Raw genomic sequence first — 27,608 nt, forward strand, 5'->3', positions numbered from 1 at the left:
CTGTATTTTATTTCCCTCGTGTGTTGAACTGCCTCAGGTGTATCAGATCATTATTTAATCAATGAAAAACATCACATTGTACTGTACAAAACGTTACACTCCCTGCCCGCTGAAATTAAAATGACAACCTGACTATAAATATGGATTCTCTGTATGGTCAAATAATTAAGCATAAGTGCTTGTTTATAAAGAAGAGGTCAAAAGTAACTAAGTACATTCACTCAAGTACTGTACTTGGTATTTCTGTTTTAAGCTCCTTCATGCTTCTACTCTACTACATTTGTCAGGGAAATATTGTATTTTATGCTCCACTTTATTCATCTGACAGCTGTAACTACATATCAGATTCAGATTATTTAGACAAATTATAATTAACTAATAAATTATGATGTATTATTATAGATTAAGCAACCCAGCAGTAAATAAAGTATTGAAGCTGCACTTTTACCAGCTGCAACATTAAAGTGACGCTTACACATAAATGCATCAATAGTTATGATACAATAATGTAATATATTATGAAATGGGCCAATATGCATAATGACTACTTTTACTTTTTAAGTATATTTGGATTCTAATATGTTTGTACTTGAAGTAACATTTTGAATCCAGGACTTTTACTTGAGTATTTCCACGTGGTTGTGTACTTCTTCCACCACTGGAAAAAAGTACAATGGATTTTTTAATTAGTTTCATAAATGTTGCACGTTGGGACACGATGTTCCTTTACGTTGCATTGCCTTTAAAGTGAGTCGACCAATCCAGAGAGGCCTTGTTCAGCTGCATCCAATAGCAGCAGCTGATGTTGACACCCAGCGGTGGGAAGGGCAGATTGTTACAGCTGATCATAGAGTTTATTTCACTGAGCGCAGACACACGTTGTGGATTCAATATTTTTTAGTAAGCACCCGGTCCTGATAGTGCGTGGATGGGGGGAAACAGCCCGAGTCACCTCTCTCGTGAGGATGGTGAAGGCGGAGGAGTTAGTTTTGTGAAGGGCATTCGGGTGAGTGAAAGCTCAGGGAGAATGCATGGACTTGAAGTGGGAGAAATTCAAATATATTAGTGCAAACTGTTTCTAAAGAGAGACCGTCGCTGCATTGTGCACGTGTTTTTAGGTTTTTTTTAATCTGCAATCGTGGCTGATCTTTAATTCTGTGATTCTGTGATATGTAATCCATAAGTATTGATCTCGCCCTCATGTTTGTTGTCACAACACAAAGTCAGGGTCTCTCCTTACGACATAGTCTGCTCTGCTGTTGGTGTTGAATAAAGAAAGGACATAGTCGGTTGTCCCATGAAAATTATAATTTTTTTACATTTGCTCAAATGATCAATTATATCATGAATATAACTACAAATATTATTTATTTATATTTTTAATAACGTGACAAAATGATGAAAGTAGCTTTACTTCTGTGAATGAACTCTTAACAATCTTCTAGTTATTTTTAGGCAGTTATCAATCTGTGACATCTGTGACACTATTGGTGACCTCATGCAACATCTAGAAAACTCCAAACTTTTATGGATCAGGTAGCCAAAACATGGGTTGTCCTTTTCCCAACTGCTTTTCTAATAAATAACAAGAATTTGAGGTAGTTCATATAATTCAAATATGTGATTGTGACAAAAAACATGGAATATTATTTCCAAATTTTGAAATAATAATCCATGTTTTTTCTTATATCAGGCTTTCAAAACTGTTATTTTTCCTACGAGCTCCGCACAATAGCTGTTCTGTAGCTCCTCCTCCTAACTTTAAAACACAAAAGTAGAAACTGGACAGAAACAAAGCTGCAAAAACTGAATTTTCAGACCCATTAGATAGATAGATAGATAGATAGATAGATACTTTATTCATCTCCAGGGGGACATTTGTATGTTAAAGTATATATCTATCTATCTGTCTATTACAGCCCAAAACAAAATGAAATCAGGCTGCTGAAGCCAGAAGAAGGGAAAGAAAAACACATTAGAATAAGAAGAGACGCTGATTAATCCGTATTAATAAGTGTTTGTCTCGTTTCTCTTCAGCTGTCGGATAAAGTGATCCACCGGATGAAACAGTCTTCAAACGTCGTTCCTCAGGTCTCACAGGGTGGATGTCCTAATTTTCACTCACCTGAAACACAAACACCCACTCCAGTTCTCACCCCCTCTGTCGAACACTTGATGCCTCTTCTGACGCCTCCTCCTTCGTTCATCACACCATCCACACCTCCGTCAGCGGAACCTTCTCCTGCTGTAAAACTCGTTCCTCCTCCTCCTGTAAAGTTTCACTCCCTGCCTCCTACCTCTGTGGAGCCTGCATCCCCGCCTCCACCTGTAGAGCCAAAAACTCCACCTCTAATTGAGCCTGTTGTCTCAGACGCCGCTGCACCCACTCCTCCTCCTCAAGAAGCCCCACCCACACCTCCATCAGTGGAACCTCCTCCTCCTGTAAAGTTTCACTCCCTTCCTCCTACTGTGGAGCCCGAAGCCCAGCCAAAAACTCCACCTCTAACCATCCCTGTTGTAGAAGCCCCTCTTCCACCTCCATCTACACTTGAGTTTGAATTGCCTCCTCCTCCTCCACCAGCTGCTAGAGAGCCAGTAGTCCTGCCTCCTGTTGAATCCTTCATCCTACCTCATGTAGAGCCAGAAACCCCATCTACTCCGGCGATAGCAGAACACGTCTTGGAACCTGTTGTCCTACCTCCACCCGTAGAATCAGCTGTAGCTCCACCTGAACCTTTAGCTTCACTGCTGCCCTCTGAAACACCTCTAACTACTATTGAACCTGCTGCTGTCACTCCTTCTGTTGAATCTGTTATGATACCAGTGGAAACAGTTCAACCTCCACCCACTGTTGAATTTACACCGGTTGAACCAGTAACACCAACCTGTCCTGTTGATTCAGCTCCAGTTGAGGCTCTAGTTTTACTGCCGCTAGTGGAGACGACTCTTGTTGAAGCTCCAGTCCCGCCTGCAGTAGTTGAAAAAGAAGTGCCTCCTTTCCTGGTTTCTGCTGTCGATCCACCACCTCCATGTGAACTGGTTTCACCTCCTCCGGAGCCGGTGGCAGCACCCTCTCCTCCCCTAGAGCCGGTGGCAGCACCCTCTCCTCCTCCGGAGCCGGTGGCAGCACCCTCTCCTCCCCTAGAGCCGGTGGCAGCACCCTCTCCTCCCCTAGAGCCGGTGGCAGCACCCTCTCCTCCCCTAGAGCCGGTGGCAGCACCCTCTCCTCCTCCGGAGCCGGTGGCAGCACCCTCTCCTCCCCTAGAGCCGGTGGGAGCACCTCCTCCAGAGTCAGTGGCAGCACCTTCACCTCCTCCAGAGCTCACTTTTGAAGAGCCCCCCCCACCCTGTCACTGTGTGGAGCTGGCCATCATACCGACTGATGTACCAGTAAGTGAACCCTTCGTAGAGCCTCTGGCACCACCTCCACCCTCTCCATCTCCTCCTGCTGAGGAGCCCACCCTAAACCTGTCTCTGCCCCCTGTTGTTGAGGACGAAGTACCTGCTGTTGCCTCAGCAGCGCCACCTGCAGCAGGTGAGCTGATATCACCACGAGAAAGATTGATGGGACAGTTTGAAGAATCAACTTCTTATGCTTTTTTTTTCTCACAAATGTAATATGTTTACTTACAGCTTCACCCGTTCCTCCTGAAGTGGTGGAGGAAGAGTTGAGGCAGAAGATCAAAGAGGAGATGCAGATGAGTCTGGAGGAGGAAATCAACCAGAAGAGGCAGGAGCTGCAGCGACAGTAAGGACAATTTACTTATTATTATCATTATATGTGTGGGAAGATTTTTGTGTTCCTGTCTTTGTCTGAGGAGATGAAATAAATACAGATAAATTCAGGATCATTTTTAGTAAAGTAGTAAGTAAAGAAAGATGCTTGATATACATGAAGCTGAAACGGTTATTGATTTAGTTGATTAGTCAATTGATTAATCATTTAAAAGTGTTAAAAAAATTCACTGATTCAGTCTTCTTAAATGCGGTTATTTGCTGACAGCAAAATTGAATATCTTTTGTTTGTGGTTGAACAAAACATGGAATTTAAAAACTCTGGGAAAGTTTTTTTTTTTCATTTTCACAATTTTATAAAATACAATTATTGACTATTTGAGAAAAATAATCAGCTGAATAACCGATAGTAAAAAATGATCTTTAGTTGCACCTCTAAAACGTAGTAAAATACATAAATATCAGTGTAGTAGAATAGTATAAAGTGAAAGTAGAGCAAACCATAATAAAAGGAGGTATAAAATACAATTGTGGGTGTAATCACAACTGTAAAGAAAGGTGCATCTACGTTACGGATTATAAACATAGAAATACAAAGACTAACAATTATTTTCAGTATGAGTTAACCAGCCAAAAACTTTTGTTGATCGATTGTTTCATCATTTTGCGTATGAAAATTGTGAAAAATGCTCATTTTAATTTCCCAAATCACATAAAGATGTTGATCAATAGTTCAAAACCAAAAGATATTCAGTTTCCAGTCATATGAAGCAGGAAATCTTAATGAAACTTCTGTCTATCAACTAATCAACCTACCATTCACTCCAATGAAATGTATGAAGGATGCATCGCTGCTTGTAGAAAGAGTAATGAAATGTGATCTTTGTGAAGGCTGGAGGAGATGAGGGCTCAGGCTCAAACAGAGGCCCAAGCAGCCGCTCGGGCTCAGGTGGAGGAGCAGGTGAGGAAGACGCTGGGGGCGGAGAAGGCGGCGTACATAGAGAACCTGACAGACTCCATCATGAAGGAGCGAATGAAGACGGACGACGAGAGGCTGATGGTGCAGCTTTATGTGAGCGCAAGAAAAACATGAATTGTTCATGTCGTGTCAGGATCTCTCTTGTAAATGTGAAAATCTTTCCTCTTATTGTGCCTCTTTCTCTTTCTTGCCCTCTTGTGTTGTTTCAGCGGATGGAGGTGAAGGTAAGACGGGAGAGAATTTATACGTGCATGACTCACTTTTTCCACTTTCATTCTGCTCTAATCGCACTTGAAATCACAGCTCTGAAGAAAAAAAGCCAGTTATTACCCGTGTGGAAAAAGGATCACGGCCTGCAAAATATGAATCAATAAAATGTTGTATTTGCATGAATGTGGCTGGTTTAAGAGAGGTGATGACATCAGCAAAACATTTAAAACTCCCACAGGCTCATCAGCTGGAGGAGAGGGAGAAAGAGTTGATGAAACGAGACACTCTCTACAAGGAACATGTCGCAAAACTTGAGGCAAAGGTGAGAAACATTTTGATTATTCCTCATCAAGTTACATTCAAGCCCTTGGAAACTGGTTTAAATCCTATTTCATTTCTTGATAACACTGAATATTTATGACTCCCCCCATCGGCTCTACGGTGCTTCATCTGTTGAGTTTCCGCTCATTGTTTAGCTGTCGGGCTGCAATTTCACTCTTGTGGTTTACTCTCACTCTCACTCTCTACCTCTTTGACAGTGCACTGACTTTTACAAAGTGACTGCTGAGAGCTTCCAGAAGGGCAAAGAGGAGACTCACAACCGTTTTGCGTAAGTTTGGAGTTTGAACATTTTACAGGGCCATGGCAGCAGGTGTTACCACGGTCCATGGACAAATATAATGGTATTAACTACCAAACTGACATGATGTTTGATATTTGAATGTCTCTCTCAGGCGTTTCGACATCCAGCCGGTGTGCGGTGACTTGCAGAGTCAGATTTTGAAATGCTACAAGGAGAACACGGGAAAGACTCTGTCGTGCTCGAGCATCGCCTCGGCCTACATGCAGTGTGTAGACAACGCCAAGAAGGTGCAACTCAATATACTGTCTATACACATCTACCGCTTCCTCACTGCCCGTCACTAACAGTGAGTTGTTGTCTGTTGTTTTAACCCGTTTCTGTCCTCTGTGTACAGAATAAATTGAGCCCTGGAGGTTAATGTGGACCACTTGATGAGGATGAAAACATCTGGAAGCTTTACTGCCGCAGCAAAGACAAGTTGACCGACAGAATTCGACGAACAGATGAGTCACAGGAGAATCCACTCCAGCCTTTTACATACATCTGGAAAAACGTGGTGACGTCATGTTTTCAACCTCTCGGGTTCTTGGGATCATCTTAAAACCAATTGTGCCACAACAATAACAGATGGATCAATTCATTGTATGTGCTCGTCTTTGTAAATGAGGTGAAGCACACAAAAGGATCAAGTTTAACGTTTGAATTTAAGTAAAGTGTTTGTGTGAGATATATATGGAACGAAATCCTGGTGAATCAATATGTATGTGTGCCTTGAAGTTACGAAAGCTAATTATCAGATTTCAGATGCATGAAAGAACTGTTTAATGAGCAGAATGTGAAGTAACAAAGACTTGTACATGCTTGAGGTTATTGATTCTGTATATAAATTATTTCAGAAGTTTGTTTTTTTCTGATGCATGCAAAGAAAATTAAATCAGTCTCAATAAACTTTGTTGTGGAATCACATAATGTTGTAGTTTGAGTAAAAGTGCACAATTTCTTCTACAGGATATGCATTCTTCCTCATTACATAATTAAGACAAAGGACTGAACCTTACCTTTATTTTCCACCATTCACAGAAGTTGTGGAATTTATTTCAGGATTATTATGGTTACAAGAAATCACTGGAATACGCCTTTAATCTTCCTTCTTCGATTTGGTTTTAATCATAAAACAATATACCAAAACATATTAAAATAAAAATGTGAGATGTACTCTATATGTCAAGACAAAACTATATATAATAATACAAAATAAAAAAGTAAACCATAAAGAGCATGGAGTACAAACAACATGTTATGCATGAAATAATGGAAGGTATGTATATTCATTTAAAGAAAAACTTCACATCTGTAAAGGCATTCTTAGTTTACTCACCAACCAACCACTTTAAGAAGTTTTAGGAATATGTGCCTCGCTCAAGGGTACTTCAGTGGTCAGGACTCACACTGGGAATTTTCATGAGAACATTTTGAATGGTATACAGTATGTAAAGGAAGATGGAACACTGCATAAATTAAAGAGATTTAACTTATGAAGATTTCCGCCTAATCCAAATGTACAATTTTAGATTGAATATCTCTTTGAAATGATGCTATTGCTGCTCAAAACCTTTGGCAAACCATAACACAACATCTGAACATTACCTGTGCGCACACTGCTGCTGATATGCTGAACCAGAGCAACGCTGGAGAGGTTTTAGTTGAGGCGTGTTAAGGTGGAATCTTCAAATTGTCATTTAGGTACATTTAGGGACCATCTGTGCCATTTGCTTTAAAAATAATTTAATTTAATTTACATATCACTAAGTATTAATTCTATCTGAATACAACTGATTTTTTTTACTTTGTTTTGATTCAATCAGAACTGAATACATGTTCCCATTCAAAGAAAACCATCACCCATTGGTCTATGTGGGCACCTTGCCTGTCTTGAAAGCTGAAAACTTAAGAATGAGTGCAGCACCACAGTTCAGCCACCGGATGGAGACATACATTGTGTTATCACATGGAAGACTGGCTTTTCGATGCTGGAGGAAGACAAAGTGCAAATGCTCCCCCATAAAACATGATAACAGAACTCTGGAATTTACTCAGAAATGAGACATTAGAGAAGCCATTTGCAGCATTGATATCCCCTCAAACCCAATTTTATCTATAACAAAACCGCAAAAAGGTAAGACGTAGTTAATAGTTATGTCTGCATTAAGTGAAGTTCATTTTTGTCTTTAGTCTTTACTTTGAATCACTGGTGGAGCTCAACATCAGACAGGACACTGATAACAACAATGTCACCGGAGGAGGTCCCTCAACTTCAACTTCTGCTGCTGCTAAGAACATTTCCTTCCTCATCTGTTATTGACTTAAGATAGTCCCTGTTTTCAGAGTCACTTATTCACCATTCTTCAAACAGCTGGTTGAGTTCAGTGACTTCCTTTTAGCTTGTAAATAAGAGTCTTAGTTGCAGCAGTAAAAGATTGTATCTCAATGAGTGGAAGTATTCAGTATGTGAATGCAGCAAATCCACACTATACAAAATATTCCTTTACAAGCAAAAGTCTGACATTCTAAATGTAGTGTACCTTTTTTTTGCATGTTATTTTTTTCATGTTTCCTATGCTTGAGGACCGAAGAGCCTATTATTGAAAAATGCTTGAGCTATAAAAGACAACCTACTGCTCTTCAACCTACTGTTTCTATTTATGATCTTGAAAAAACTTTCTTTATCTTTTCAAGATAGCTGCGTTTGTGTTGTAATATAGGAGTTTAGGCGGTATTTTAAAAACCAAGTGATCATGTTTGTTATAAGTCACAATATTTGCCTCCGAAATATAGATTAAATAGAAGTATAACATTAAATACAAATATTTAAAGTACAAATGCATGACAAGTTATTTCAACACTAGTTTTATTATCCAATCTCGTGTCTTCGCTCCTAATTTCAGTAAAACCACAGTGCTGTTAAATCGAGGACTTGCGTGTCTGTTAGCATGTGAGTGTTTGTCTCGTCTAATTTTAGCTGCAGCATGTCCTGTTCTATATGAAGAGGAAGTAAGCATTTGCATGGATGTGTGGCTGCGTGTGTGTGTGTATGTGTGTGTGTGTGTGTGTGTGTGTGTGTGTGTGTGTGTGTGTGTGTGTGTGTGTGTGTGTGTGTGTGTGTGTGTGCAGACATCCAAAGAGAAATGCTGGGTAAAAACTCTAATTTTGGCAATTTGCATGCAAGAGGTTAAATTAAAAAATGACATGTTTATGTAGGTTGAGAAAGTGCCACAGACATAAATTGAATATTGAATGGTTGTCAAACTAAAAACAAGGCCGCCTCTGTTAATTACTAAAATATGAACATTTTAGAGTTAACGGTGCACGAAAACTACAATTTTTTTATTTTCAGTCTTACTACTCATTCCCGATATTGTTACCACATTGTTTCATGTAAATTTCTTCACAAAGGACTTTCACAAACAGATTGGATTGAAGTAGATGTGAACATGTTTATTTTGCCCTTGCAGCTTACATCCTCATCCACTCGCTGCACAAGAAAAGCCAGGAAAGTAAAACAGAGGTGAAGCTGTGGTCTGCAGACCAGGCCAGACCTGACGTCAAGTTCTTTCATTAGCCACAGTGGAAGCAGCGGCCAAACTCACCAGTGTTTATCTGTGGCTTTTTGTGTTCACGGAGTGGAGTGTGAGGGTAAACATTATGTAATTGCATTTGAGTGCATCCATGCCTTTTGAAAATAGCACTACTCCACATGTATCTGTGTTTTTTTGTCTGTGTTTGATCAGTTTTTACTATCAAATGAGGTACAAACGTTTACTGCAATGAAATGCAAAAATGGTCCTTTGTGAGCTCTGTTTTCCCAACTCGAGAAACACACCATTTGTATATGGATTAAAGAACAGGCTGCTGCTTTTTCTTATTTCACAGCATTCATGGATTGATCACTGACTGGATTGATTCATTGTAAATTCATAGGCAAAGTTAACTTCAAGCTGCTCTATTTTTTAACCAAGATATATCAATATTTTTTAGCATTGTGTCAGGTATTCATGGTCCCCAGAGGAAGCAATACGTCATTGTTTTGGTTTTACGTGCTCAAATTTACAGTTGTAGTTCACTCTTCAGAGCTTTGATAAAAGCACTACCTGTCTAGCACCGAACTACAAAGTTATCAACTAACCGCTAGCTGGTGAGTGAAGCATTTAGCTGCTAAAGATACAGACCTGTTTTCTCTCAGGAGTTGGTGAAGACTGCAACAAAACTAGGAGAGCAAGTATTTAGTTTACATTCATCAGATAGATAAAAACACAACTCCAAAGTAATGCTAATGTTGCTAGTGTGTGCTTGATGTATAAATAAGTGACAGCTGTGCTAACGTGTTCACCATTTACTGTACAAGTCAAAGCTGTGCGTGCTTCTGCTGCTCCCAAGTGGCCAACAATAATCACTTAATGCAGATTTAATAATAACAAAAAGTCTCATGTTCTGGCTCTTTGTTCAGGTGGTCGTCCCGTCCTGCTCTTCCTGTCGTGTCACTTCACTGCTGGATATTTTCACATCCATGGTCATCCAGACCCTCCAGATTGTAGTCAGACACTCCATGTGCTCGGAGTCTTTCGTCCATCAGGTGAGTGAACAGAGGAGATGACTCTCACAAACTTCCTCCCCCTCAAGCTCCATGGTGTTGAAGAGATTCTGGGTGTTAGCCAGGGCCTGTATGTGGATCTGCTCTGGGTGGACTGGAGTCACCAGCACTAACTGGCTGCTGTCTCTCCTCCCCCTCCTCCTCCTCTCTGCTTCAGCTGTTACTGCTGAGAGTGGGGTTATGTTCAGTTGGGAACTTGAGCCGAATTGGCGCACCTAATCTTTCCTTGCACCACATTAGTTCAAACTGCTCATCATCAGTTCTGGGCCCACACTGCAGTGAAGGTAAGCAGGCAGCCAAGGCTTTTATCTGTTGAGTAAGAGCAGAAGACCTGAAGTTTGACACTTCCATCTTAATGATCCTTCTCCATAAATGGTAACCATACATGGTACAAAATCTATTTGCCCAGTGTTCATTAGTCTCATATTGAACATTTTTACCATGTTTTTTTTAAATATTGCATCATACCCAAATAGTATGCAGGTGATGTCATACCTGTAGTTTCATTCCTGTGGATTGCTGACCTGTAAACAAGTTTCAAATGTTTAAGAAAATTAGGGGGGATTTTCGCACACTAAATATTACTGTGTTTGAGATGTTAGCAGTCTGACAAAATAACACAAAAACAACAAGAAAATTAGGCGCCTGGGTGGCCAGACTCACTGTCACCTTATCACCTACTCAATGTTTTCAGAAATAACACAAAATAACTCACAATACACTGACATAAAGAATGTTGAGTATCCAGCAGCATTACATCGCAGCTTATCATCAGAATGTAACAGCATGAAGGGCACATTGCTCTTTTGAAGGGAAACTATTCATCTCTTACACTGTCGGTTTGGGAGGTTTGCATATGGCTTTGCTGAAACAACAAAACAATGCTATGAAGCTGCAGGGCTGCATGTACATCATAATTATCATAACTTTATTGAAGCATAAAGATCCAAGTATCAGAACCTCACAGTATCACATACTATGCAAGTTTATAACGGCTGCATTTAGCTACTATTCGAAGGCATTGAGTTTGTCGTTATGCAATCCTGTCCTTTCGTTGGTGGTGCTATAGTGATTGTTACCAAGGACGCATCTGAAGCCTGCAGGCGAGTAGGATTGTTACATAATGCTGCTTTTTTTTGTGGATTTCTCTTGTCGCCTTGTTGTCTGCTGAACCTGAGGGAGAGTTTGACGTCTGCTGAAATATTACCACAACAATCCCGCAGGGAACAGGCCCTATACACAGTGAGTGCAACAAAATCTACTTGTAATACACAGAGACGTACAGTAGCCATGCACCAGTACCTTTTTTTGCAACCAGCAATGTGTATTGTGTCATTTTTTTCACATATATTTGAAATATTCTCCTTACCGCTCCTCTTGTCTGCATATCACTCCTGTGACAACCGTCCTTTAGCCTTCACCCACCCTATCAGTGATTTTCACACACACACACACACACACACACACAAACACTTTGACACCACTCTCATGTTTGTGCCTAAATAGGAAGCTAGAGCTGCTATCTTTTCTTAGCCATGGAATAGAAGCAGGTGTTAAAACATGTGTAAAGTGTAAAAACAACAAGTGGTTGTTTCACCAGGGGTTTTGTGCGACAGGGTTGTTTCTTAGCAATGTGCCGTGACGTCCTGAAATCTGTGCTGGTTGCCTGGCAATCTCACTGCGACGTCAAGACACGTCACAAAACCACAACTAAACAAACAAGACATAACTTGTTAATCAGTGAACTTTATAGCTGCTGGTAGGCAAATATTGTTACCTTTGGATGGAGCCAGGGTAGCTTTTTACCTTGGTTTCCTGTCTTGTGCTAAGCTAAGCTAACCAGCTGCTGGATGTAGCTTCATATTTAACAGACAGATATGAGAGTTAGAAAGCGATGTCTTATAGCTCTAAGTTCAGCGCACACTGAAGTTAAACTGAGCTCTTGACAGTTCAGCAGTCTCGATATAGCTCAAGTCTGTATTCTGGTTGTCAGAATTACACAAACATAGAGAGAGAGAGAGAGAGAGAAGAAGAAGAAGAAGATGTGAAGAGAGGAGAGATATTTTCAGTATCTGAGTCTTTGTAGCCGAGTCGTCCTCTGGTGAGGGGATCTTACAAAGAAGGTCAGGATGTTGGGTAGCGGGCGGAGGCCGGCTGTGGGACTGTGGACATCTAGAGGGGCATTCCTCGCGATGCTGTGGCTGTGGATTCACACACAGCTGGAAGGATGCCTCAAAGGGAAGGAGAGGAGGGTGGGAGGTCAGAGGACAGGAGAGTAGTAGCAGGTGCACACAGCGCTGTGGGAGGATGCTGGATGACTGACAGCAGGATAAAGTGTAGATATTGTTGCTGTTGTGATGATGAGGAGGGTTTTTTGGGGGGGTTGAGAAGTTAATGTGGCTCAGCCCGCACAGCCACTTCCTTTGGCATCTTCATGACAGACAGATGAAAGGAGCGACTCATCGTGTGGTCAGCTGACTCACCATATAGGAACGGATACTGGGAAATGAAGCAAGTGCTGGATGGTGGGTGATTGGGGAGGGGGCTGGGCTTATGTATGCATGTGTATGAGTGCGTTATGCCTTTGGTGTTTGACAGAGGCACAATTATTCCATTTCCTGTCACACCAAAGGAATACAGGGTGACATTCCTGCTCAGTGAGTCGCGCCCTCTCACCTGCCATCACCATACGGATACGATTTCATCTTTCCCTTTCCCCCTCAGCCGGGGAGTTTCCCAGCTTGTTTGCTTTTATTCATGGAGGAAGTTACAGAGTTTGTATAAGCTGCGTTGTTCTGCCAATAGTTGGCTACAAGTTGCAGCTTAGTTTTAAAAAAAACAATGTTTTCTCAATTAAAGGTTAGGAGTCTAATCCAGTCATACATGAGGGGAAACCGTGGGGAATTTCACAGCATTTTAGAGTTGGTCACTTACGATCATTCAGGAAATAAATCAGGAGGATTATATGGATGACGTGTGTTAATGGAGTAAATTGCGTGCTTGCGTTGGCAAGAGAAAGGATGCTTTGTCATGCTGGGTGTGTAATGTTTGCATGTGTTTTTGGGAGAGAGAGTATGCGTGGTTGATTATGATTGTGTTTCAAAGGCTTACCAAACGTTACTATCTTCGCTGTTTACATCCTCAGAACTTTCTGTAAATCTAGATATTAATACAGGGCAGACAATCTGCATGTGTGAGTGTTGTTCTCTGTCTGTGTGTGTGTGTGTGTGTGTGTGTGTGTGTGTGTGTGTGTGTGTGTGTGTGTGTGTGCGTGTGCGTGTGCGTGCATGCGTGCATGTGTGTGTGTGAGTGCGTGTGTGCGTGCGTGGGAGCCGATGTTGACTCACAGTTACAATAATGACTCTGGCAGAGCAGTTGGATGAACAGCTCACGCTGACTGTAAAGAGCAGAGAGAGAGAGAGAGAGAGAGAGAGAGAGAGAGGGGCTGTGCTCTCTCTGGCATCTCCATCTCATAACTCTTCTGCTGCTTCGTGTGTTCACACACACAAATACATAGAAACACACACATTCATACAACCATGAGGACTACAGCACCTTTAAGGTTCAGTATAATGCACTTCAGTCGGAGCAGTGGAAGTGTGAAAATGTCTCCAGGGAGGAAATAAAGCTGTGTGCGGTAGGTGGCGGATGATTTGCAACAGGTTAGTGTTCTTGTTTATGTGTTTAGAATATCCTGTGTTACAAAGACAAACATGCTGTTTTTACTTACACACTCTTGCTGCTTCACAACTTAATAATTTACCATTTTATGGGGTGTTACAGAAAGTGACTAGGCAGTTTCACTTTCTATTTTTGAACCACAGTCAGTCATCTATAGCCACGTCTTGAAAAACTTGTTAGGCTTTAAATGCATTTTTCTTCAGTAGCATTTCCTGGAAAAGGAAACAACTCTTCCATGTAGACGATGAACACATTTGTGCTGATTGGGGGAGGAAATTAATCTGCGATCTTTTCAGGAGGAGATCCAGCATGAAGGTTTGTTCTCCGATCTTATGATCTCAAATGCAATGGCACAAAGTCTCAGATGTATTCCTGCTGTCTCTTCTCAGAGAAACACGTTCTCTCTGTCACTCTGCACTCACAGACAAATGTGATGCCACTTGGTGAGTCTGTGAGATGGATTTTTCAAGGCTTAACATCCTTCCTTTATACTAAATCATCGTGGGTATATGTGTGTCCGTACAGTCTTTATTTTCACTCTAATATACAAGTGTTGCATATGTGTCTATCAGATGACCACTCCTGGATCCTGTCCTACATTGGTGCAGGTATATATATATATATATATATATATATATATATATATATATATATATATATATATATAGCTGTAATATACATTCCCTAAAAACCTCATTCTGTCATTTATATCCTGCGTGATAAAATCTTTGTTTGTCTGCACTGTTCTCAACCAAGGCCAGACTAATTTAAAGCAGACTCCTACTCATCCTCCAATATAAAATAGAATTACATTTATTTCCATATTTTGACATAAGTAATTCAGTTTCTGCTTCTTTTATGCACTTGTCTTCATACATAACCATCACCGTGCCGAGACAGGTGTATGATATCTTGAACAGGAGATGTGTCTGACGCTGCCTCTTCAAAAGCCCAGGAAATATTTTCTATGACTCATCTGTCACAAGGTTGATTGCTTTAAGTAAAGTTATGTCAGCACACGACGCACATCTCAGTTTGAGTGTTGACAGCATAGACTATGTGGACAAGGAGGTGACTGACTTTAGTTTATTGTCCTGTAGTGAAAGACAGTTTGGGTTGGGTTTCTGATCGTAACAGCGTCCTGTAGATTCACTCTTCCTTTAAAGAAGTATTTGCTTCCTTGTTGAGATACCACTTATACCACTGTCCATTTCATGAAGCTACAGCCAGCAGCCGGTTAGCTTAGCTTAGCATAAAGCCTGGAAACAGGGGGAAACAGCTAGCCTGGCTCTGTCCAAAACATAATCGACCTACCAGCACCTTTAAAGCTCACTAAAACCACAACATAATTTGGTTTTGTACGGATTAAACAAACAAGAGAAGATCGAGAGCTTCAGAGACAGCCAGGCTACCTGCTGTTTCCAGTCATTATGCTAACCAGCTGTTCACCATATCTTCATACTTACAGACGTGAGAGCGGTATCAAACTTTTTACATAACTCTCGGCAATAAAGAAAATAAGTGTATTTCCCAAAATGTTGAACTCTTTCTTTATACTGAAGGAAGCAGGACTTCTATGATGACGTTAGTATGTGTCTGCATGTCACAATAGCAATACTTTTTTTTGGAAGTAAATCATCTCAGCATGGTCCAGCAGTAATTTTTTCTGCTTTGCTGCAAAACATTAAGTGCTGTCTTGGAGGGTAAATGCTTCAAATAATTGTTTTAAGTCACCCAAAGGTCTGGCTGACTCAGGTTCCCCTCACCTGCTGAACTTGAAACTGCTCAAATTCTTCAATAAATACTTCAGGAACCTGAATATCAATGTTCCTTTACTTGGGTCCACAAGCCTCCATGTTTATGTCATGATGAATAGGAGACCTTTCCACTAGATTCATTCCTTCCTTCCTCATCTCGCTGCCTCACGAGCACATGATTGCACATATTCATAGTGGTTATTCCTTCCGCCATGAAGCATAATTGCTCTGCTCGCCCTAGCCTTGAACTCACTGAAGCATGCTGAGGAGCATTCAGTGCGATACGAGTATGAAGATGCAACGAGAGACACACCACCTTCAGGAAGAGCTCAGAGGATCGTTATGTTGCACACATATCTTCCTCCGTGACTCTTCAACTGACTCACTCCTGAGTCTCTGAATTCTTGGACGCTTGATGACTCCAGGCAAAAATATTTGGAGTGATGAGAGATAAATTGATGACTACAGTTTCTTCGGAAACCCCTTGAGGCCTCTCTCATTTAATTGTGGCTCAGTCATGGTGCCAGTTTGGTAATGCAGAGCATTTGCCATCAAACCCAGAGGAAGTTAGAGTTTAATTTCCTCTCACTTAACTCATCCAGGGTTGTTTTGGTGTGACGTGGCAAAGATTGCACTGCGACAAACCTTCCTTCCTGAATGGGCACATGATTTATCTTTATTTTTTTGTCACTGCATGTCATTTTTATGTTTATTTAGATGGGATTTGGCCCATGAACGTGGTGGGAAGGAAGGGGAAGAGGAGGTGTGATGAACAGTGTGTCATAAGATAAACCTTCACCCCCTTCAGCTCCTGTTCAAATGAAGCCATCTGGAAACAGACATGAGTCATAGCATTATTATTAGACCTGCTAGACCTGGTACCTTTATGTTGCACATTTAATGTCAACAGAATTTCTATAGCTCAGACTATAATGCATTTGTGTCCACTTCTCGCTTCTTCCTGCTGCAGTTTCTTCTTTATATTCACCAGTAATGTCATAACACTTTATTTGACACCTGTTTAACCCTATATGGCTTACCTGAATGGAGGATTTGTCCTTGTAAGATGATGACTGATGTATTTCCCGGACATGACATGAGAGGAGCATTGAGGCGTCCATCCTGCTTCTCCATCAATTCAGTTTGCTGGTTTTTCCAGCACCTTCTGAAACAAGCTTGTTCACTTTTTTTCCCAGAATCAGAGGAGAAGATCAATACCACTCTTATTTGTGTCTGTTCAACAGGAAGCTACAGCCAATAGTTTGTTAGTTTAGCTTAGCATTAAGATTGGCTACAGGAAGACACAGCTAGCTTGGCTCTGTCCAAAACTCATTAATTAACACAGTGAGTGTTACCTTCAGACAGAACCAGGCTTCCAGTTTCCACCTGCTTCCAGTCTTTATGCTAAGTTAAGCTAACTAACAAACTAGCAATGAGCCATAATACGTTGATATCCCACAAAATGATTTAGTATGTTATCCATGTAATCATGAACAAGGGGGTATAAAGACCAGGAGTGGATTTGGATGGATCCAACAACAAGCGACCTTTTAGCCAGGAGACCACAGTTCGTTCCCCATGTGAAAGAGTTTATTAAGATTTATTTTTCACGTAGCTTGCATAACGTAGTTATGGCACTTCTGTGGTTATTTTAACCCAAACAAAGATCTTTTCCTAAACCTAAGAAGTGTTGTTGCATTAACCTAACTGAGTAGATTCCTGTGAAGACAGAAGTTTATTTTTAAAAGAATGTATGCCATCTTTTAGGCTAAGTAGCTGCTTGCTGTAGCTTCATGTGAAGCTTAAACCATGAGAGTGGTATCAATCTTCTCATATTATATTAAGCAAGAAAGTTGCTTGTTAGAAAAAAGTTAGAAATTTCCCAAAACGACAAATTATTCCTTCAGAAACACTCTTACCGATGCTAAAATGTCATCTCAAGCAAAAATGACTTTTCCCCCAGAAGTATCCTGGTGTACAATAGAAACTATATATGATTGTTTTTACTATAATGTATGTTTGTGTGAGTTTGGTCTCTTTAGGTGGAGTACCAGGATACACGAGGGGGGTTCCCTCCAAGCTGGTCTCTACAAAAATATCCCTTTGAACTTCATGAGGTTCACTTTAAATATTCTTCCACTGGGTCACTGGTTTGGCTCTGGCTTTCCATGCAACCACACCCTCTGCTGTTGGTTTGTAGAATGGGCCATCGTGCAGCAAGAGGAGCAAACACAGGGCAGCCTCCTTCCTCAAACAACACTTTTGACCTACATCTGCATCCACTTTGCAGCAGGAGGTTGACCAGTCCATGTGACACAATATCAGAGATCTCTTCTTCTGTATCCAACATGTCTTGTATTACATATCTCAAGCACAATGCACTGTCTATAAAACCAGAGGACTGCACTCAGAAACTGATTTCATTTGGTGACGTAGATGTTTGTATCCAGTCTCTAGCACCATATGAAATCAGTGTTCTGGGAGGTGGATCATCAGCATGTACAGACGCTGTACATTCATACACTGAAATATGAGATGTTTTTATAATTCCACGAAGTAGGCCAGATTTGTATAAATTACTGTTCATTCACTAACTGGTCACAGCTGCTCTCCTGCTTCTTGTTAACTCTTTTTTTCCCCCCTCTGTGTCTGACTCAAACTTACTTTTATCATGAAACCACATTCATTGATAAATTCTGAAACAATTAGCTTTGTTTAAAGACAAATGGGTATGATTTTCCTGAAATAAACTGTGTAGACTCATACAAAAAGAATCCCTCTCAATGATCGCCAACAGTGTGGCGATGCGTGCTCTCTGCCTGTATTTTCTCTTTTTTTTCATTTTGATTTGTTCCGGGCGTTTCTATAAAAGCACATTACCACGATTCTTCCATCAGATGGAAACATAGAGGCTGTTTTCACATGGACGGCTGAGGATTCGCTCTTCGTTGCTGGAAGAAGGCAGAGTGAGAATGCTCCTCCATGACATGCAAATGAACACAGACATATCTCACAGTAACTGTCACAGATGAAATAGGCGACTTTATTTCTTTATGAGCACTCAAGGTTTTCTAGATTCAGCTGAAATCAAGTGAATGTCTGGATTTAAAGCATCTGTCTCATTTAATCACTTAACATTTTTTTTGAAAGCCTCGTCACCCCTTTAATGTATTTAATGGAGCAAATGAATAATGTATAAAATGTTGAGAGTGAAAGTTTCATCTTTTTCCACAAGTCTATTTAGTTTTTGAGCTTTTGATCACACAGTTTGCCCAGTTGTCATGGAGTTGTCCCCGATGGTTTACAAGGTAAGATTAATTGTACTGAAAGCCTCGGAACAGCTACTGAATGGTCCTTATTCATCTTTCAGTATGAAGGTTAGGGTATGTCTGAATGCTAAATAAAAATATATATTTAATTAATTTGATTTAATACTCTTGAAAGTGGATCCGACCCCACAACAGCTACTGCATGGACCTTGAGGTGAGATTGTTTCATAGATCCATGTGTTTGTTAGATTCTGTTTATCCCATTCAACTAAAAATGCACAACTACAAATGTTATGGTTTCTGTTCAATACATAGAAATAAAATATTCTATTTCCATGCTACAGTCTTATTGTGTCACCCTGACTTCATGAGGACATCTTAGCAGTCACATCTAGCACCGCATTTCATGTGACTGACAGGTATGTTGATTAAAGTGGAATGGATGGACACCTTAAGGTGATGTTGTGCTCATGAAGGACAGCACTGAGGGGTTCACCGTGACCTGTTTGACGGGCGGTCGGTCGAAGGATACGGTCAAATGGGCTCTCTGAGTAACCATCAATCCTGATCCTCATTTGGAGGTAACAAAATTATGTATTGCGTGTCAGCAGTTTTACCTTGAGATGATATGTTTAATAAAAAGCCATGGAATTTGTAGGGAATTAGTGACATCATAGTTTTCATCCAGTATTTTACTTACATGGCCTTTATACTGAAATGGAGATGGAGTTGTAGAGTATATATAAAATGCAATATGCATGAGATGAATTTACACGCAGGCATCCTGATATAATATTTATATGATAACATGAATCTTCATCATATTTACTTCCCTGTCTCGGCCCACAAACACACCAATATATTCAAATGAGACATTTTACTCTTTTCCTCACTTCATGGGAACATCTACTACATCTACTACACACACTGCATATGGCTGCTGAAATCTCAGAATGAGAATCAAATTATATTTGAATTGTGTTGACACGTACAAGGAACGAGTAGCTTTAAATATACAAAGGAGAAAACAAACATGTGAAACATCAAATGAAAACAATGGTAAGCAAACATAAAAAAATATAGCTGCTATTTAGCAAACAGGCAAGTATGAGGATAAATATATGCATAAATAACATTTGGACAAAAAAAAACATAGCAGCCATATACAGGTCAAACTATTATTGCATTATAAAAGCTGTTGGTCTGGCTGTGCTAAAAATGCAGACATTTTTGTACGTATTTGGGGCAGGAAAATATGATTAAAGAAATTATTATTAAGTATTATACACACACACACACACAATCCTTTTTTATTTTATCATTATTATATATAAGTTATTATATGTTTTACGGTTGGCTTGTTTTCCATTATCCTCCCGCTTGTAACAAATGACGTATGTATGCTACATTCAAGGTCCTTTTAGTCACACTGGCCACTCCCACCTCACGGTATCACAGCAACGGAGCTCTGAGCCCTCTCCTCATTGGTCCATATCCAAGAATCCGCCATATTCAAACTTCCGCCGTGGTGTGTGCGCTCTGTTGTCATCGATCTTCTGCTTTCTTTGTACACATCGGGCCAGTTTTCATGCGTCTGGACTTAGTCTTTTGTTCGCAACGCCATCAATACGCCTCGATACAACCGATCTCAAAACGAAGCGTACTGTAAAATGGAAGAAAATGAAGACGTTAGCGGAAGGACGGGGGGAAAGAAGAAGCAGAAACTCCGCAGGATGTCATCGAGGACGTCCACCACCAGTGTCATGAGCGCCGCGGAGCTGTCTCCTCTAACACTCCGCAGAAACAAGAAGTACGTAGATCAGGCCAGATATATGTGATATCGTTATATTTAATTATTTATGGATGTATTTATTTATTCTGGAGCTCTGATTGTTACGTTATACGACTTCAGCACATTGTGAGCTAACGCTGGTTAGCCGACTGTGAAGGGAAGGGCTGTTATTGTAACTGGCACATGATGCCTTCAAGTGCACCTCGGATACTTAAGCAGCGTGTGGTGGCACTAAATATGCAATATAAACGAAATGTACGTTATAACATAATGAACGGCTGTTTTTAGCTAGAAAATCCACATCTTGCAATCTGCCGGTTAACATATCACTTATGAATACAAACTACAGTTATAACTAAGAATGGAAATATGATCAATTATGGCTGCAACTAATTATTATTTGTATTATCGATTCATCTGTTGATTAATAAAGTATGAAAAAATGGCCATCATGACTTCTGAAATCCCCAAAAAGTTGTATTCGTAATGCTTGTATCTTTTGACCAAACTCAATGATGTGAAAAAGAAAAAAAAGCTCAGTTTAAAAGCTGCAACCAGCAAATGCTGAATTGTAAATGTGGCTTTCTTGCATGATACATTGGTAGATTACCAGTCACTTTTCTGTTGACTAATCTTTTCAGCACTGTAATCAATGGTAGAGTAAGTTAGATGCATCAATATCAGATATAATTTCCTCAGTTCGGTGGAGTTGGTATTTCCATGATTTCTCTGCCTGTATTATAGGTATGTCATGGTAGAAACAGTTGTCATTGAACAGGCATGTGTGCATAGTCAGACCCGTACTGCACCTGTGTTTGTTCTTCAATACTGCAGATAGGGTTGAGGAAATACTCAAATACATTGCTGCATTCCCAGGATGTCGTCATTTCTGATTACAAACTGCAAAACAAATTAAATAATCTTTTAACTTGCATAATTATTAGCTTGTTATTAATACTCTGCCTACACATTTACATGATGTTTGCCGACGGCTTGCAGATGAATGCAACTTCACCAATTATTTTTCATCACTTTCCTCTGATCTTTCACTCTCATATTTCCGTTATTTCCAACATGACTGGAGGGCAGAGGGAAGGAGTAGGTTTTACAGCAGTGTGTTCAGCTGACTTTGGCCTTGACAGCACCCTCAGGGTGTCATTCATTAAGAAGAAGAAGATATTGTAACTCTCTGTAGCTGCATTGTTTTATCCATAACTGACTTTTTTCCTGCAGCAGCAGAGAGCAGTCCGGCTCCCTATATGGTTCTACTGACGTCCCTCAGTCGTCATCCACAGCGTTTCACATAATTTAAACATAACAGCGACTGAAGCAAAAATGGCACACAAAAGGAAAAAGGCATTCATCATGTTAACAAAGCTGAAATGCTCTTTTGTCGTGTTTGTTTGCCTTGATTTGCTGTTTGTGGTGAATTTACGCTGCTCTGTCTGCACGTATGATCAGATTCCGTATGTCTTTTTATCAATAGAAGACAAAAAAACATCCTCAGCAGAGTAGTAGTCAGTCTCTCTGCAACAAAGTCAATACAACCATTGTGTTTGACCAACGCTTATTTGTCTCATTTCCTGCAGACCTCCTCTGCAGAGAGGCAGCTCCTTCACCTTTCTCACCCCTGGGACTCCGTGGGATTTCAGTCTTGTGAGTTGATGTTGAAAACACAACACCATCATGTTAGATTGCAGTGTTCACATCTGCGCACATATGATCTGTTAAAGCCATACGTGACTGTTTATTCAGGAAATATTTCTAGGCTGCGATCCTAACATTTATATCAGAAAATGTTGTTACAGACTTGTAATAATAACCAGTTTGTATTCTTATGTTGCTACAGAAGAGAAAGCGCAAAGAGAAGGAGGATGACACAGTCAGTCTGTCCAGCTTCGACCTCAAGGTGAGAGTCAAGGCAGAAAGTCTAGTGTTGCACCCTCGAACGTGTCCTCACAACAAACTTTAATCCCTCCTGCATGACTCAGGTACTCGCCACAGACAGCCATGAGTGCGCTTGTGTGTTATGAGCTCAGGATAATCCCAGTACGCCTTTCACTGGCACAAGTGTCTGTCTGAGGAGATGATAATGGTGACAGAAAATCCTATCCTTGTCCCTCAGTATTATCACAGTCTCTTGGCTCTGCCAAAGTGGTTTAATACCTTTTTCTAAACAACATCAACAACTTTCAAGTCCATTTTAATACCATGACATTAAGCTTGCATAAAAGTCAGCTATGGTGTTTGAGAGTGAAATAGTATTTCCTGATTTAGAGTTGTTTCTTAGTGAAACAAAAGCAGTGCTTTATAATATAGTAAATACATATTTGTAAGTAATAAAGGAATATCTGTCATCTAATTTCTGCAACTGCAGAACAGCCTTTTTTTATATCAGGCTTTGAACAAAAGGTTTTATTCCCAATGTGTGATTGCCTTGTATTTAACAATGCCTTGGTATTCAATACTACAATCTACACATCAATACAATCAAGTTAAACTGAAGACAATTAATTTCCTTTGATTCCCAGGAACCCAGTAACAAGCGTGTCCGACCGCTGGCTAAAGTTTCATCCCTCGTCAACTTGATGTCTCCTTCAAAGAATGGAGCAGTGCGGCGCTTTGGTCAGACCATCCAGGTACATGCCAAACTCTAGTGGCACTCCCTCCACAAATTTACATGGTAGAAAATTTAAATGAGTAAAATTTGCGTTTGACTATAAAATAATAATTGTTTTTCTTCTCTCTAGTCAATGTCATTACGTGGGGACAGCAAGTCACCAGGGATGTCCCTCAAAGCTAGCAGCAAGGCAGCAGGTCCCACTCCCACCAAACGCAGAAACAGCACGCTGTGGTCGGAGACACTGGATGTCCATCAGAAGAGCACGTTCTCCACTAAAGAGATCAAGAGACAAGAGGTTCTGCAGTTCAGTCTTTTTAAAGTTTACAGCACAGTCACCTTAAAAGCATGGAGGGCAGGAAAAAAATAACTTCTCCTGCTCTGGGTTCTGTTGTGTTTCTTTTTCAGGCCATTCATGAGCTTTACAGGGGAGAGCAGGATCTCATAGAGGATCTCCAACTTGCACGGAAGGTTAGAAAAGTCTTATTTAATGTTACACAAATAAACATTTATGCTCCCTTTTTATGAACTTTCTTTTGTGCTCACAATGCTGCTTTTCTCACAATTAGGCATACCACGATCCGATGCTAAAACTCTCCATCATGACAGAGGAGGAACTGGCTCACATTTTCGGGGACCTGGATGCATACATCCCCTTACATGAGGGTAAACTACCAACAAATGTTCTTGGACTTAAACTTCTTTACAGTTGGCGCAGCCAGTTTACTTTGGGCTTCATTGGACAACATTTCCTTAACAACCTTTCAGCATATAATTGTGGTCTGGCAGAAATCCGCTTGGCTCTGCTTTCTTGCGTTAGAAAATCTATCGTGTGACCAGAGACTTTGGCCAGGTCGTTTCAGAGATAAGGCGTGTCTATTGGCTGTTCAAATGCAGATGTGCATGCACATCCTTTCGGTGAAAGGGACGGTTGCTATACCAGCATTGGAGAGAAATGGTTGCTAATAGTTTAGCCTTCTTCTAACCATAGCTGACTGCGGCTAGCTCATTGCTGCAGCTAGCTCACGGCAACTCAGGGCTACGGTTAGCAGAAAGCTAAACTATTAGCAATGTTTTCTCTCCATCCCTCTAATAGTTTTGCCTCCAGTGCAGGGCAATTTTGCCAAATGATGCCAAAAATAAACTGCCTACCCAAACCTTAAATGATGCTTGAAGTGTTTCTGACTGTTTGTGCTTTTTTTTTTTAATAATCTGCAGACTTACTGATGAAACTGACGGAGGGAACTGGCCCCGATGGAACAGTAGCTCAGATTGGACAGATCGTTATTGACTGGGTGTGTGTTGATGTTCACCTTACACACATTAGCTTCAGATCGATTTCAGCATGCAAAAAGATTGTAACTTTTATTGTATCTTTTCAGCTGCCTGGTCTGAACGCTTACAAAGGCTATTGTAGCAACCAGCTCGCGGCCAAAGCCCTGCTGGACCAGAAAAAGCAGGACAGGCGGGTCCAGGACTTCCTGCAGCGCTGCCTGGAGTCGCCCTTCAGCAGGAAGCTGGATCTTTGGAGCTTCCTAGACATCCCTCGATCACGTCTGGTGAAATACCCGCTGCTGCTGCGAGAGATCCTCAAACACACTGCTCCTGATCACCCAGACGTACCCAATCTGGAGAGAGCTGTATGTTATCCAAATTAGATGCCTTTGCAGTCACAGTGTTTCTTATATTTAGCTGCTATATCTGATAAATAACGTATTACGCTATTATTTCACTGATGTCTTGTGTGTTTTATCAAATAACCAACTGATCGGTCTTTATTTATTTATGCAGATCACTATAATCCAGGAGATTCTGTCTGATATCAATGTGAGAAAAGGGGAGTCTGAGTGTCAGTATTATATAGACAAACTGGAGTATCTGGATGATAAGCAGCGGGACCCTCTCATAGATAACTGTAAAACCCTACTTTGTCACGGCGAGCTGCGGAACAAAAGTGGCTCGGTGAGAATTAGGATTACTCTCCTTATTATGACCATCCACATACATTTTGTCTGTGTTGTATCGTTTTATATTAATGTGTTTCTTCACAGAGGCTGCATGTGTTCCTCTTCTGTGAGCTGTTGGTTCTGACCCGACCCGTGACCCGGAATGAGAGGAGCTGCTTCCAGGTGTATCGACAACCCATCCCAGTTCTGGATTTGGGTCTAGAGGACCTGCAGGATGGAGAGATCCGCATGGGGGGCTCGTTCAGAGGGGCTTTCACCAATGGAGAGAAAGGTGGGTTGAGTTGAGCTCTACCTGCTGGCTAAAGACTAACAATCATTAGTTGCTGCCTAAATGTGGAAGTAGGGTAACAAATGAGCATTTTCCCCAGGAAGTACATGCCTCAAGGGCTTTCTTTCTGTCTGCATTCACATGCACATCACAGGATCATAAGGATGAGACATAAACATGTATAAACAAAAGGTCAAGGAAGATGGGCCTCCTTCTCTAAAACCATGTGGACTTAAATGTACTGTTAAACCTGCATCAACTGACTTGTATGGCCACATTCAGTAGACACAGAGCAACATTATTGCTCATTCACAGTCTTGTTTTAGGCCAACTGGTGAATGTGAGTCTGATTAAATAAATAAGATGCTACATAGAGTGAGATGATTAATCCCTGTTGGTTCATCACTACCAGAGACCTCTTTCAGATTATACATAATCATATGATCAATCCTTAACTAGAGAAGCTTTAAATACAATTTGCAATGCTGAGTTGTGCTCTTAAACAGTGTGATGCAGAAATAGGACTAACAACTAGATGGAAAAATATGTATAGCTGCACAATCCTGATGGCAAGAAATAAACTGTTTTTGGAATGACGTACCATTGTACTAGATTTTTGTATCCCACTTTGCTGCTTGTTGTTCAGTGGACTGCATCTCTTTTCTTTCTGTGTGCCTCCAGCCAAGAACGTTTTCCGTGTGAGCTCTCTGGATCCCTCCCACGGCCAGTCCCACACCCTGCATGTCAACGATGTCTACCACAAGCAGCAGTGGCTCAACTGTCTGCGCACCGCCATGGCCCAACAACAGGGGGCTCCACCCAGAGTTCAGCAGGGAGAAGCTGTCAGAGCCAAGCGCCGCTCCTCCACCATCTCAGTCACCACCTCTGACGAGGAGGCAGACGAGAACTGCCCGCCTGTCTGTGGCCCTAAACTCAGGCCTCAGACGCTCTCCAAAACCAGACTGGACCAGAAGTTACAAGTCTCACTAAAGAGGAAGGAGACTGGAGTGTAGACATTTAACCCGGCAGCAGGTTCCTCTTAAACAGACACATGTAGGCAACAAGAGTCCAGGTCTGTCTTGTGTCTGTCAGTGAATCTTCATGCAACCACTGTTTTTATGCTTTTACTTCATCACTGTAGCTGCACTGAACGTCTTTCCAATCATTTCCGTCCAAATGTTTTGTCAAATTTTAGTCTTTACAAAGTGTAATTAGTTTACAAAAAAAAACAATGTGTCAGTGTTACTGAAATGTATGTTTATTCCTGCTAATTGTGTGTGGAATTAGGGTTTTATATGTACTTACATTTAAACAGCTTTATACCACTTGTAGCTCTTCAAGTGTAGTTTCAACATTCCTTCCAGTGTCAACACTTATCTTTTTTTGCTGCAATCAAAATGTTAATCTATATTAAAGATGTATGTAGATGTAAGCGCTATCGGTGTCAAGATAAGGGATCAAGGAACTAAGACACTGTGGTGGCCTGAGCTGTTAGTGCAGGAAGCCTTTGGGTGAAGAAGAAGAAGTCTATTTTTGAGATGAGATACAAGATAATGAGCAGAACATTAAAAAGAACACCGATCATGAATATGATAAAGAAAAACATTTATTGGAAAATCTAAATGTAATTCAGAGAAAAGTTGTTAAATGGAAAAAGATAAAACATTTAGTTTGATGTAATAGACTGAGATATTCACAGTGTTCCAAATCAAATACATTTTTGATGCACTGTTGCAAGCAGTATGCACTCAGTTGGGACATACTATTTCATCATAACATTGCACCTTGAACTTTTACCCACTTGCTCATATATCATCTGTGTAGAAGATTGTGGTTCAGAATAACCAGAAAAGCTGGTTTGCTTATGTGTGAAATGTGACGGGATTCAGTCGGACAGCCTGGTATATTTGGCATACTGCATTTGACGTACTATGTATTGGGGTCATGCTAGATCTTTTTCTGGCATACTAAATAGTGTGGTAGTATGGGTATTGGAATGCCAAAACATCCTCTCAGTTGTACTATGACTCCTCAGTCGCTTTCTTTTACTGTTGGCAGAGCTATTCAACAGTGTGTTGCAACATTTGTCAAGTAAACAA

At 40.7% G+C, this 27,608-nt stretch overlaps 2 protein-coding genes and 1 long non-coding RNA gene across 4 annotated transcripts; 2 read left to right on the plus strand and 1 right to left on the minus strand.

Annotated features, from left to right (window-relative positions):
- The first annotated feature begins 815 nt into the window (after nt 1-815).
- LOC137881745 (uncharacterized) lies at nt 816-6,476 on the plus strand. Of its 2 annotated transcripts, XM_068723828.1 has the most exons (9): nt 816-1,006; nt 2,038-3,535; nt 3,634-3,748; nt 4,627-4,807; nt 4,924-4,938; nt 5,163-5,246; nt 5,464-5,534; nt 5,659-5,794; nt 5,902-6,476. In XM_068723828.1, the coding sequence occupies exons 1-9, from the start codon at nt 929-931 to the stop codon at nt 5,923-5,925; spliced, it is 2,202 nt and encodes a 733-aa protein (XP_068579929.1). In that variant the 5' UTR covers nt 816-928; the 3' UTR covers nt 5,926-6,476. The 2 variants fall into 2 exon arrangements, with proteins under 2 accessions (XP_068579929.1, XP_068579930.1); XM_068723829.1 differs by lacking the exon at nt 4,924-4,938.
- Nucleotides 6,477-10,346: 3,870 nt separating this feature from the next.
- Nucleotides 10,347-11,663, minus strand: LOC137881564 (uncharacterized). Its single transcript, XR_011103870.1, has 3 exons — nt 11,525-11,663; nt 10,651-10,679; nt 10,347-10,464 (listed from the first exon to the last, which is right to left on the minus strand). It is a non-coding gene; the product is annotated as an uncharacterized lncRNA (long non-coding RNA).
- Nucleotides 11,664-20,378: 8,715 nt separating this feature from the next.
- On the plus strand, nt 20,379-27,608 carry LOC137881209 (neuroepithelial cell-transforming gene 1 protein-like). Its single transcript, XM_068723022.1, has 12 exons — nt 20,379-20,672; nt 22,244-22,310; nt 22,504-22,563; nt 23,186-23,293; nt 23,405-23,572; nt 23,683-23,745; nt 23,844-23,940; nt 24,493-24,569; nt 24,657-24,914; nt 25,066-25,236; nt 25,326-25,512; nt 26,191-27,608. The coding sequence occupies exons 1-12, from the start codon at nt 20,533-20,535 to the stop codon at nt 26,520-26,522; spliced, it is 1,728 nt and encodes a 575-aa protein (XP_068579123.1). The 5' UTR covers nt 20,379-20,532; the 3' UTR covers nt 26,523-27,608.

This window comes from Cebidichthys violaceus, unplaced genomic scaffold, assembly GCF_023349555.1.
Source record: "Cebidichthys violaceus isolate CVI_PGR_0920_01 unplaced genomic scaffold, fCebVio1.0.p SCAF_3, whole genome shotgun sequence".
In the NCBI taxonomy this organism is placed as follows: domain Eukaryota; kingdom Metazoa; phylum Chordata; class Actinopteri; order Perciformes; family Stichaeidae; genus Cebidichthys; species Cebidichthys violaceus.